Here is a 13501-nt window from a genome sequence, read left to right as displayed (position 1 = left end):
AGTGCCGCCTGAGGACTCGAAGATCATGCGCATTCAACAGTGGTTTCTGACCTTGCCCTTTACGCACTGAGATGTCTCTGAATTCTCAGAATCTTTTCACAATATTATGTACTGTAGATGTTGAAAGACCTGAATTCTCTGCAATCTTGCGTTGGGGAATGTTCCTTTCGAACTGACTAACAATTCTCTCATGAATTTTGGCACGAAGGGGTGAGCCAGACCCATCCTTGCTTGCAAAGACTGAGCCTTTGATGGACGCTACTTTTATACCCAGTCATGAAACCTTACCTGCTACCAATTAGCCTGCTTAATGTGGAGTCTTCCAAACTGGTGTTACTTGAATATTCTGTGCACTTTTCAATCTTATTTTAACTCTGTCCCAACTTTTGTTGAGTCTGTTGCAGCCATCAAATTCTAAATTTGTTTATATTTACAAAATACAATTAAGTTGGTCAGTAAAACTATTGAAAATCTTTTCTTTGTACTTTTGTCAGTTAAATAAAGGTTCATGTGAATTAACATATCACAGATTTTTGTTTTTATTGCATTTTGGAAAATATCCCAACTTTTCTGGAAATGGGGATTGTAGTTCAGCATAGCTTTCTAAATGTAGTTCCATGTTTTATTACACAGCCATATAGACAATGAGTCAAAAAGGACTGTTCAAAACCATAGTCGTGTCGTGAAGTATGGAAGCAGTCCCTTTGGCCCACTGAATCCTTGCCAGCCATAAAGCATTTGTTTATTCAAATCGTATTAGTCCCATTTTATTTTTCTTGTATTTCTATCAACTCCTCTCTGATTCTACAACTCACCCACACACTAGAGGCAGTATAATTATGAAATAACTTATTTAATTTGATGTTTTTAGAATACATGTTGAAACCAGAGTATCAGGAGAAAATCTACACATTCACTGGGAAAATATGCAGATAGCACCTGATATCAGGATAGAATCCAGGTTGCTGCATTTATAAAATACTGGACCACTGTGCTGCTCATGGATTTTAGTCCACTGATGTTGTCCAGCATTTGACATGAGTGAATAAAGAATGTTTTTGGAAACCGTACACATTTTCACAATTGGATTATCACCAATCTTATTCACAAATGAAAGTCTAATATAGTCTTAAGTCTAGGACAGGAAAGGAGTGGAGGGTTATGGGCTGAGTGCGGGTAGGTGGGACTAGGTGAGATTAAGGGTTCGGCACGGACTAGGAGGGCCAAGATGGCCTGTTTCCGTGCTGTGATTGTTATATGGTTATATGGTTAAGTTTGATTAGGGTATCCACCCATTGGCCCAGGACAGCTGAACACCAATGTCTGCTGGCCTTTCAACCAAGCTTCTCCCTTTCATATCAGTGTGGGCTAGCTTTTAGAGCAGATCTGGAAACTTATTTTGGCTAAATATGAATGAATGTAGTCTAGGCTTAAATTCATGCTTTAATATACTGCTGAGTTAATTTTTTTTCATCATTGAATGTAAGTGTGAAATTTTTGCAGCATGCAATCTGTAGATTTGAGATGGAGTTATTCTCTATACTATGGCTATCATATAGGACTTTCTGATTTTTGTTGCTCAGTTATGTAAAATTTCTCAAGGTGTTTTAAGTATTAGGATACAATATTTGGTAAAGCTGCACGCCAAAACCAAAAGCTTCATCAACAAGCTTGTAAGGATCATTAGGGGAAGTGAAAAGAAACAGATCTGAGGAAATGGTAAACACCTAGTTACTAGTTTCATGACTGTGTCTAGATTAGGAAGGACTCAGATATTAGGATGCGGAAGAGGTTTTCAATTATAGTGTCAAAGATATCTCAATAGTGAGATAATAATCTCAATAGTGTTGGGAAACATAGGTAGTCATAGCATTTGAAAAGGAAATTGGATAGTTTATCACATGAAAGGTGAAAAGAAAGAAACTTTCCATTAACAGGAGACTGCAACCACTGAACATAAATTTAAGATAGTTTCTGTGATTGGGGGAAGGATCGGCATTGCCTGAAAGAGTAGAGGAAACTTTCATAAAAATGACTTTTAATTATTAGCATATTGAACAGCTTTATTGTTTAGTTTTCTTGCAGGAGTCCTCAATGGGCATTTGGATATTTCACATTGAAATTCTCTTTTCTTGATTAGTCCAGTGTTGGAGGTGGTATGCTTTAGCCTATCATACATTTTGAAGTTTGCTTATGTTTCATACTTTTTCTGTCTTTACAGTTCACTGGTCATTTAGAAGATATGTTACAGGGAGCCTTCAATAAGTTCCATGCCTGGCAATCAAAACGAATGCAGAAGAAGACGTGATGATAATTGTATCAAGATGTTTGAGATTAAGAGCTATTGTTACCTGCAAAGTCCCAGCAGAAGTTGCTGCCTGTTCTCTAAACTGCTGTGCTGGACGGGAGCTGGGAGCCCTACAAAATTGCAGAGACTCAATGTAATTTTCAGAGCTGCACACTGGGAGAAAGAAATGCAATAAGGTGGACCACTCAGGGTGACTCTCACCAACTGACCAAAACTGGAGGGAGCTACAGGACAAAATACTGTGTGAGACAGCTTGGGAAGGCAGCGCTGCTTCTCTGCACAAAGAATCTGTCAAATGATAACTGAGTATATTTAGAAACTCTTTCTAGCCTAAACATTTTTTCATTTTTGTGTAAAGTTTTAAACATGAATGGCACAATGTAAATGTGCAACTTTTTTCAGAACTGTAGCCCCCTGTTTTTGGATCCTGTTTGTAACTGAGGGAGTGGAAGATGTGGATATTTTAAATAAAGAATTAATGTGAAATTATTTTGACCATTCTCACTTGTTAAATATTAAGAGAAATGCAAATTATAGAAGCTTTGTATTTGCTTGAATGATACTATGCCCCATTTAACTTTGGACACCTATGTCAGACATACAAATTTGTTCCACATTTTGCATATCAGTGATCTTTGAATTTGGAAGAGACGTCTGAGAAGTAACGATAAAAATTTGAGCCATTTCAAACAAAGCTGATGTCATTGAAGATGGGGAAACTGCTGTATTACACCATTGTTCAAAGCAGAAAGCTGAGGGTAAACTCCGTAACTATATACAAGTCTGTTCAACACATCATAGAAGAACTTTTAGAAACCATAATCAGGAACAGGATTATCGGGATTGGGTTTATTACCACTGACACATTGTGAATGTTTTGTGGGAACAGTACAGTGCAATACATGAATATTCTATAAATTATTTATACAATATAATTATACATGTAGAAAATAATTATGTATTGCAAAATAGTGAGGTAGTATTTATGATTCATTATCTTTTAAGAAATCTGATGGCGGAGGGAAAGAAGCTTCTCCTAAAGCATTGAGTGTGTGTCTTCAGGCTCCTGTACCATCTCGCTGAAGGTAGCAATGAGAAGAGGGCATGTCCTGGGTGGTAGGGTCCTTAATGATGGATGCTTTATGAAGATGTCCTCAATGGTAGGGAGGCTGGTGCCCATAATGGAGCCAGCTGAGTTTACAACCCTCTGCCGTTTTTTTTTCCAATCCTGTGCAGTGGCACCTCCATGCCTGACGGTGATGTATTATGGTTGATAATGTCCACATGAATGTACATAATGGATCAGTTTATGTTCACTTGAATGTATATAATTTAATTCAAGGTAAATAGTGTTTAACTTGATGCAGATCTTTTTGGTGAATAGCAAATAACTGTTTTGTTCACTGGAGAAATAACAATTTCTTTCTTTGGGATTGAACTTGAGTGAATGACGTAGCTTGGAAGGATGGTGAACTTTGAGGAGTATAAAAATCAACTTCAAGAGGATGCTATTGTACACAATCTGGTGAACTGGCTACAGAAAAATATACCACAAAAATGTGTTGTGTCAGATTTCAGCAAGAGGTAAAAACAGTGGCAATATAGAGGGCACAATTCTAAAAAGGCACCAGGGTCTGAAATTCTAGGGGTATTTGTACACATTATTGAAAGTGGGGCAGGTTGAGAAAGTTTTAAAGAAAAAAATTAGGATCCTAGAGTTTCTAAGTAGAGGCACATAATACAAGAATCAGGAAAGTCAAAATGTATCCTAATAAACATTGAAATAAAAATATGTTGAGCACCAGTGCTTGTGTAGAAATAAACAATTGTTCTTTAGAGTTAATGATCCTTCATCAGAACTGGGACAAATAAGAAATGTTAAGCAAGTTTTAAATTGACAAGTGGGAAGGGGAGGAGAGAACAAAAGAGCAGATTCTGTAATAGCCTAGGATCCAAGTTGGAAGTGGGTGACAAAGCTGTGTATGAGTAAAATGTAATTTGGTTGAGATGGATGAAAAACTACAGGAAAGAATAAAATATATATTATGCTGGAGATGTGAGATATAAGGCTGGGTTAGCTGATTATGTGGAATTGTTAAATTCATTGTAGTGTCCTGAATGTTGGGAAACAAGAACCTGAACATTGCACGGAAAATGATTCCACTTAGGAGTATGGAAAAGAGGAGGGGAAGAAGTGTTTTGTGGTTGCATCATGAATGGTAAGTTAAAGGATGATCCAATAAACATGACAGGGCAAAATTTTACCTCTTACGCTTCACCACTCTTTTTCACCCATGTTATTGATCTCTGTCGTATCTATTTAATTCTCTCCCTTTCTCCGTAATTTAAAACTTGTTTTTAGCACTGTTCTTGATCTTACCAGAAACATTAACTGTTTCCTTCCCTTGTATATTTTCTGTTCTCATTTCAGATTTCCAGTACTAGATTTCATGCCTTTGGGCTACCTTGTAAAGCAATAGTTCAACCAAAACTGCAGGGCCGAGTCTAGTCTGAGCATCACACTTTAGGGACCAAGTTGAAGGCCTCGGTAAAATTATGCAGGTAATACAAAACAGCTTTACTAAAATGATGAAGGGTTTCGGCCCAAAACATCATCACTACTTCCTCCCATAGATGCGGTCTGGCCTGCTGAGTTCTGCCAGCATTTTGTGTTATTTACTAAAATGATCCCAGGATTTTGAAGTTATGAAGTTGTACAAATTGGTGAAGTTCTTGCAACAGAATCTGAAAGGGTATCTGATAAAGGTAAATGAAATAACTAAGGGTCCAGATGAAATTAATAGTGCAGTTATTTCAAATGGCAGATGGGTCAAGACTAAAGAAATATGGTGGAGATGGTTAGCAGAAGAACCAAAAGTGATATGACAAGAAAGTGCTTTTATGTAGCAAGTGGTTAAGATTTGGAATGCAATGTCATAGAAGGTGTTGGAGACAAATTCTATTAGGCTTAGTTCTTAAAAGGGGAAAAAATGTAAGACTTTGGGTTGTGGATGTAGAGTTAGTTGGATTGTTCCTGCACAGAGTTAGTATTGTTTAAGAGGACCAAAATACCTCCTGTGTTGTAATTTTTTCTGTAATTCCACCCTCTTTTGAACATTAGTCTAATGTTTCTAAACCTCCAAAGCTCTGGAATCACTGGATAAGGAGGATTGGAATAATATGGTCATTACCTATACAGTTTCAACTTTCAGCACTTTAGGATGCATACTTCTAGATTTAATGTAGTGCACCCTTTTTTAAAATCAACGTTAGTTTTTTTGCTTAGTACCATATCCACTATGTTTGCACCTGTCATTACAAAGAAACGAAAGTACTCAGCTAGTACTTCTGCTTCCTGTGTAGATTTCTTGTTCCCTCTATTGACCTTACACATTTTGTACAACTTGTGTACTATCAGAAGACAATTTGATTCCATTTTTGTATACAGTATTTGCATATTCTTCCTCTTATTCTTCATTTTTTGATTTCTCTTTAATCTTGCATTCAATTTCATTCTCACTTGTGTTAAATGTCTCACATTCGTCACTTGCTGCCGCTTATGCACAGGAGTGGAGAGCTGGGGGGGACTTTGGGGCTCTCACATTTAAACGTCGTTCATTCTTTGGGGTAGTTCTCTGTTTTCGCGGATGTTTGCGAAGAAAAAGCATTTCAGAATGTATATTGTATACATTTCTCTGACATTAATTGGACCTTTGAACTTTTGAACATTCCCTTTTCAACTGTTTAAGTAAAAGAGTCCACACCCGGCACTGATGATTCGCTAATCCCATCTCCAACCCTCCTCCTGTTCTTGGACACCCCATTCTGCTTCTCTGCCTGATCTAAATCTTTTCATTTCAAATCAAACCCACAAAGAGGGTGCTTTTCTGGAGTGGTGGACTGACCTCTGCCTTGCTGAGGCCAGACAGCAACTCTCAGATACCACCCATTACTTCACCCTTGACCAGGAACCTACTCTGGCCAATCAGAAATTTGTCTGAGACCTCATCAGCTCTGGAGAACTCCCATTCACTGCCACCAAACTCATAGTTCCCTTACCCAACACTGCTTGCCCACTGTTTTTGCCTGCTGTTGCCCCACTGAAACCATGTCCTCATTGACTCCATTGCCCCCTTGGTTCAGTCCTTTCCCACCTACATCCATGGCATTTCTCATGCTCTCAGTCCCCTCACTATCTTTAAATTCCCTGGCCCGGACAGCCTCATTTTCACCATAGATGTCCAGTTCCTCTCCACTTCTATCCTCTACCAAGGAGGCCTTAAAGCTCGCCGCTTCTTTCTTAATAATAAAGCCAACCAGTTCTCCTCCATCTGGCAGAACTGGTCCTCGCCCTCAACAATTTTTTCTTTGGTTCTCTCCCACTTTCTTCAGATTCAAGGGGTAGCCATGGGCACATGCATGGACCCCAGCTAAGCCTACTTTCTCGCTGGCTATGTAGAACAATCCATGTTTCAAGCAATCCCTGTTAAGTTTCCCCAACTCTTCCTATGCTACATTGATGACTGCATTGGCGCTACTTCATGCATCCAAGCTGAGCTCATCAACTTCATAAATTTGCCTCCAGCTTCCACACTGCCATAAATTCACTTGGTCAATTTCTGACACTTTCCTTCCTTTTCTCGGTCTCTCTGTCTCTATCCCTGGAGACAAACTATCGATTGCTATCTTTTAACCAAATCCCAGTTATCTTGACTATACCTCTTCCCACCCTAATCCCGTAAAAATGCTTTTCCCTTTTCTCAGTTCCTTCATCTCTGCCACATGTTCCCAGGATGTAGTTTTCCTTTCCAAGACATTGGGGATATTGTCCTCTTGCAAAGAATAGGGTTTCCCTTCCTCTACCATTGATGCTGCCCTCATCCACAACTCCTTTCTCTGAACATTTCAGTCACCCATCTTCCCACTGCCTTAACGGTGATGGAGTTCCTCTTGTCCTTACTTGCCTCCTCATGAGTCATTCTCAGAACTTCAGTCATCTTCAACAGGATCCTATCACCAAACATATCTTTACCTTCCTCTCTATCTCCATTTTCCACAGGGATCACTCCCTCTGATTCCCTTGTCCATTTGTCCCTCCCCACTAAACTCCATCCCGACACTTAACCTTGCAAGCGGTTGAAGTGCTACAATTGCCCACTCATCTGCTCTATCATCTCCATTCAGGGTGCCAAACAGTTCTTCCAGGTGAGGCAACACTTAGCCTGTGAGTCTGCTGGGGCCGTCAACTGTAGCCCAGTGCTCCCAATATGGCCTCCTCTATACTGGTAAGACCCATCAGAAATTGAGGGACCGTCTCATTGAGTACCACCGCTCCATCATCCAAATGCAGAACTTCTCGATGGCCAAATATTTTAATTCCCATTCCTGTTTCTGTTCGGGCTTCTTGGTCCATGGCCTCCTCTTGTGGCATGATGAGATACACAAGTTGCCCTATCTACCCCTCGATGGGAATGTACTTCTCTGTCCCCAAAGCTCCAATTCTTTAAATGTTGCTCTTAATCAGTAATAGATTTTTGACCTCAATTTATCCTGGTTTGATCTAATTTATTATCTTATTTATCTAATCTAACTTACTGAATTGATAACCTTTCCACTCAACTACATTGACTTTGCTGTTCGTTTTTTCATAGTTAATCAAATCTTTATATTATGATCTTTGTTCCTTTAATGCGCTCTCCTGCCACTTGTTCGACTGGCCCAAGGTTGTGTTCCACCCCCCCCCCCCCCCCCCCATCATGTTCTCCTTCTGCCCTTGACTGCCCAGGAAATGCTGGACAGATATTGATTAATTTCAAGAATTCTTTCTTCCTCAGCACATTAAGTTTAACCCAATCTGCGTTAGCTTGAGTGTCACTGAATGACTCTACTTTCTTAGAAGTTTGTGCAGATTCTGCAAGTCATCCGAAACTTTAACCATCTTCTATAGGTACATGGCAGCGAGTATACTGACTGGTTGCATCAAGGCCTGGTAAGGGAAGACCAATGCCCTTGAATGGAAAAGCCTATATAAAGTAGTGAATGCAGCCCAGTCCATCACAGGTTAGACCTTCCCCAACACTGAGCACATATACAAGGAGCACTGTCGCAGGAAAGCAGACACTGCTTTCCCACCGTCCAGGCCTTGCTCTTTTGTCACTGCTGCCATGGAGCAAGGACGTACAGGAGCCTCAAGTCCCACACCACCAGGTTCAGGGACAGTTAATATTCGACCATCAAGCTCTTGAACCAGAGAACTTTACTTACCCTAGTACTGGACTGTTCCACAACCCATAGACTCATTTTTATGGACTTTACAATTTGTGTTCTTGATATTTATTGCTTACTTATTACTATGAATACCGGAAAAAACGGCATTTCTAGTTCTAACTTTTTATTAAATTATATTAATATTTACTCGTCCCACTCTCCAAGTTGGAACCCCACTCTTTCCAAATTCGGGTACGAATATTAGCGGAAGAATCGACGCAAAATCTTCACTCATCAACATGCATTGTTTAGTGAAGAAAACAATCGCGAACACACCTTTCATAAACAAGAGAAAATCTGCAGATACTGGAAATCCAAGCAACACACTCAAAGTGCTGGAGGAACAGCCGGCTAGGTATCTATGGGGTGGGGGATAAGCACAGTCGACTTTTCGTGCCGAGACCTGCGGCAGGGTAAAATGCTTGATTTTAGTTGCACATCGGAGGGAAGATACTTAGTTCTGAATCTTAGACCAGGAGTTCGGTAAATACTGCATCGCCTGGACTGGGCCCGCTCTCCACCGCCTGCCGAGAACCTGGTACCGGGAGCAGGCCGGCCGGCGGGAGGGCAGGGGAGGAGCCCGGCGTCCCTGCGGCTTTCCGGGGCGGGGCCTGGCCCTGGCCGGGGAATTCCGTGACGGGGACGGGGCTGAGTGGAGGATCAAGGCGCTGATGGTCCTGGGCTGGAGCTGTGGCAGCAGATGGGTAAGTAGGTGCGGGTTTGGGGGCCCGTGCCGCGGAAAGCGATGGGCGCCTGAATCCCGACGACTGGTCAGGCGATGAAACCGGTAGCGAAGGTCCCCCCCCCCCCCCCACGGCCCGTCTCCAGAACCTTCTCTCCCTGGTCACTGACAGCATGAAGCGCAGGTCTCGGAGCCGACAGACTGACACCTCCGCCCCCTCCCCCAATCTGGGGCAGACTGACACCTCCCCCCCCAATCTGGGGCAGACTGACACCTCCACACCCTCCCCAATCCTGGACAGACTGACACCTCCACACCCCCCCCCAATCCTGGACAGACTGACACCTCCACACCCCCCCCCCCCCAATCTGGGGCAGACTGACACCTCCACACCCCCCTCCAATCCCGGACGGACTGACACCTCCCCCCCCCCCAATCTGGGGCAGACTGACACCTCCACACCCTCCCCAATCCTGGACAGACTGACACCTCCACACCCTCCCCAATCCTGGACAGACTGACACCTCCACACCCCCCCCCCAATCTGGGGCAGACTGACACCTCCACACCCCCCTCCAATCCCGGACGGACTGACACCTTCACCCTCCCCAATCCTGGACAGACTGACACCTCCACACCCCCCCTCAATCCTGGACAGACTGACACCTCCACACCCCCCCCCCCCCAATCTGGGGCAGACTGACACCTCCACACCCCCCTCCAATCCCGGACGGACTGACACCTTCACCCTCCCCAATCCTGGACAGACTGACACCTCCACACCCCCCCCAATCTGGGGCAGACTGACACCTCCACACCCTCCCCAATCCTGGACAGACTGACACCTCCACACCCCCCTCCAATCCTGGACAGACTGACACCTCCCCCCCAATCCTGGACAGACTGACACCTCCACACCCCCCTCCAATCCCGGACGGACTGACACCTTCACCCTCCCCAATCCCGGACGGACTGACACCTCCCCCCCAATCCTGGACAGACTGACACCTCCACACCCCCCTCCAATCCCGGACGGACTGACACCTTCACCCTCCCCAATCCTGGACAGACTGACACCTCCACACCCCCCCCCAATCTGGGGCAGACTGACACCTCCACACCCTCCCCAATCCTGGACAGACTGACACCTCCACACCCCCCCCCAATCCTGGACAGACTGACACCTCCACACCCCCCCCCCCAATCTGGGGCAGACTGACACCTCCACACCCCCCTCCAATCCCGGACGGACTGACACCTTCACCCTCCCCAATCCTGGACAGACTGACACCTCCACACCCCCCCCAATCTGGGGCAGACTGACACCTCCCCCCCAATCTGGGGCAGACTGACACCTTCACCCTCCCCAATCCCGGACGGACTGACACCTCCCCCCAATCCTGGACAGACTGACACCTCCACACCCCCCCTCCAATCCCAGACGGACTGACACCTTCACCCTCCTCAATCCTGGACAGACTGACACCTCCCCCCCCAATCTGGGACAGACTGACACCTCCACACCCCCCCCTCCAATCCCGGACGGACTGACACCTCCACACCTCCCCCCCCAATCTGGGACAGACTGACACCTCCACACCCCCCCCTCCAATCCCGGACGGACTGACACCTCCCCCCCCCCCCCAATCTGGGGCAGACTGACACCTTCACCCTCCCCAATCCTGGACAGACTGACACCTCCACACCCCCCTCCAATCTGGGGCAGACTGACATCTCCCCCCCCCCAATCCTGGACAGACTGACACCTCCCCCCCCCCAATCTGGGGCAGACTGACACCTCCACACCCCCCTCCAATCCTGGACAGACTGACACCTCCACACCCCCCTCCAATCCCGGACGGACTGACACCTTTACCCTCCCCAATCCCGGACGGACTGACACCTCCCCCCCCCCCCCAATCTGGGGCAGACTGACACCTCCACACCCCCCTCCAATCCTGGACAGACTGACACCTCCACACCATCCCTCCAATCCCGGACGGACTGACACCTTTACCCTCCCCAATCCCGGACGGACAGACACCTCCCCCCCCCCAATCTGGGACAGACTGACACCTCCCCCCCCCCCCAATCTGGGACAGACTGACACCTCCACACCCCCCTCCAATCCCGGACAGACTGACACCTCCACACCCCCCTCCAATCCCAGACGGACTGACAACTTGACAACTTCACCCTCCCCAATCCCGGACGGACTGACACCTCCCCCCAATCCCGGACGGACTGACACCTTCACCCTCCCCAATCCCGGACGGACTGACACCTCCCCCCCAATCCTGGACAGACTGACACCTCCACACCCCCCCTCCAATCCCGGACGGACTGACACCTTCACTCTCCCCAATCCTGGACAGACTGACACCTCCCCCCCAATCTGGGACAGACTGACACCTCCACACCCCCCCCCTCCAATCCCGGACGGACTGACACCTCCCCCCCCCCAATCTGGGGCAGACTGACACCTTCACCCTCCCCAATCCTGGACAGACTGACACCTCCCCCCCCCCCCCAATCTGGGACAGACTGACACCTCCACACCCCCCTCCAATGTCGGACAGACTGACACCTCCACACCCCCCTCCAATCCCGGACGGACTGACACCTTCACCCTCCCCAATCCTGGACAGACTGACACCTCCCCCCCCCCCCACCAATCCTGGACAGACTGACACCTCCCCCCCCCCCCCACCAATCTGGGGCAGACTGACACCTTCACCCTCCCCAATCCCGGACAGACTGACACCTCCCCCCCAATCTGGGACAGACTGACACCTCCACACCCCCCTCCAATCTGGGGCAGACTGACACCTCCACACCCCCCCCTCCAATCCCGGACGGACTGACACCTTCACCCTCCCCAATCCTGGGCAGACTGACACCTCCCCCCCCAATCTGGGACAGACTGACACCTCCACACCCCCCTCCAATCCCGGACAGACTGACACCTCCACACCCCCCAATCTGGGACGGACTGACACCTCCACACACCCCTCCAATCCTGGACAGACTGACACCTTCACCCTCCCCAATCCTGGACAGACTGACACCTCCCCCCCCCCCAATCTGGGACAGACTGACACCTCCACACCCCCCTCCAATCCCGGACAGACTGACACCTCCACACCCCCCCCCCCCCAATCCTGGACAGACTGACACCTCCCCCCCCAATCTGGGGCAGACTGACACCTCCACACCCCCCTCCAATCCCGGACAGACTGACACCTCCCCCCCCAATCTGGGACAGACTGACACCTCCACACCCCCCTCCAATCCCGGACAGACTGACACCTCCACGCCCTCCCCAATCCTGGACAGACTGACACCTCCCCCCCCCCCCACCAATCCTGGACAGACTGACACCTCCCCCCCCTCCAATCCCGGACGGACTGACACCTTCACCCTCCCCAATCCTGGACAGACTGACACCTCCACACCCCCCCCAATCTGGGGCAGACTGACACCTCCCCCCCAATCTGGGGCAGACTGACACCTTCACCCTCCCCAATCCCGGACGGACTGACACCTCCCCCCCAATCCTGGACAGACTGACACCTCCACACCCCCCCACCTCCAATCCCAGACGGACTGACACCTCCCCCCCCCCAATCTGGGGCAGACTGACACCTCCACACCCCCCTCCAATCCTGGACAGACTGACACCTCCCCCCCCAATCTGGGACAGACTGACACCTCCACACCCCCCTCCAATCCCGGACAGACTGACACCTCCACGCCCTCCCCAATCCTGGACAGACTGACACCTCCCCCCCCCCACCAATCCTGGACAGACTGACACCTCCCCCCCCCTCCAATCCCGGATGGACTGACACCTTCACCCTCCCCAATCCTGGACAGACTGACACCTCCACACCCCACCCAATCTGGGGCAGACTGACACCTCCCCCCCAATCTGGGGCAGACTGACACCTTCACCCTCCCCAATCCCGGACGGACTGACACCTCCCCCCCAATCCTGGACAGACTGACACCTCCACACCCCCCCACCTCCAATCCCAGACGGACTGACACCTCCCCCCCCCCCAATCTGGGGCAGACTGACACCTTCACCCTCCCCAATCCTGGACAGACTGACACCTCCCCCCCCCCAATCTGGGACAGACTGACACCTCCACACCCCCCTCCAATGTCGGACAGACTGACACCTCCACACCCCCCTCCAATCCCGGACGGACTGACACCTTCACCCTCCCCAATCCTGGACA

General features: G+C 47.8%; 2 protein-coding genes across 5 annotated transcripts in view; both read left to right on the top strand.

Moving 5' to 3' along the window:
• gtf2h1 (general transcription factor IIH, polypeptide 1) overlaps window positions 1-2791 on the top strand; it is an 87893-nt gene extending 85102 nt beyond the window's left edge. For both annotated transcript variants that reach the window (XM_059975589.1, XM_059975588.1), the window contains one exon: window positions 2222-2791. In XM_059975589.1, coding sequence (XP_059831572.1) covers window positions 2222-2308 — 87 coding nt within the window. In that variant the 3' untranslated portion in view covers window positions 2309-2791. The remainder of the gene's footprint in view (window positions 1-2221) is intronic.
• A 6337-nt stretch (window positions 2792-9128) lies between these two features.
• The window catches only part of hps5 (HPS5 biogenesis of lysosomal organelles complex 2 subunit 2), a 71111-nt gene continuing 66738 nt past the window's right edge, over window positions 9129-13501 (top strand). For 2 of the 3 annotated variants that reach the window (XM_059975587.1, XM_059975585.1), the window contains exon 1: window positions 9129-9279. The gene's annotated coding sequence lies outside the window, so the exon portion shown is untranslated. The remainder of the gene's footprint in view (window positions 9280-13501) is intronic. The other variant, XM_059975586.1, reaches the window with a different exon arrangement.

The sequence above is a fragment of the Hypanus sabinus genome, chromosome 7, assembly GCF_030144855.1.
Source record: "Hypanus sabinus isolate sHypSab1 chromosome 7, sHypSab1.hap1, whole genome shotgun sequence".
In the NCBI taxonomy this organism is placed as follows: Eukaryota; Metazoa; Chordata; class Chondrichthyes; order Myliobatiformes; family Dasyatidae; genus Hypanus; species Hypanus sabinus.
This window is presented reverse-complemented; position numbering and strand designations above follow the sequence as displayed.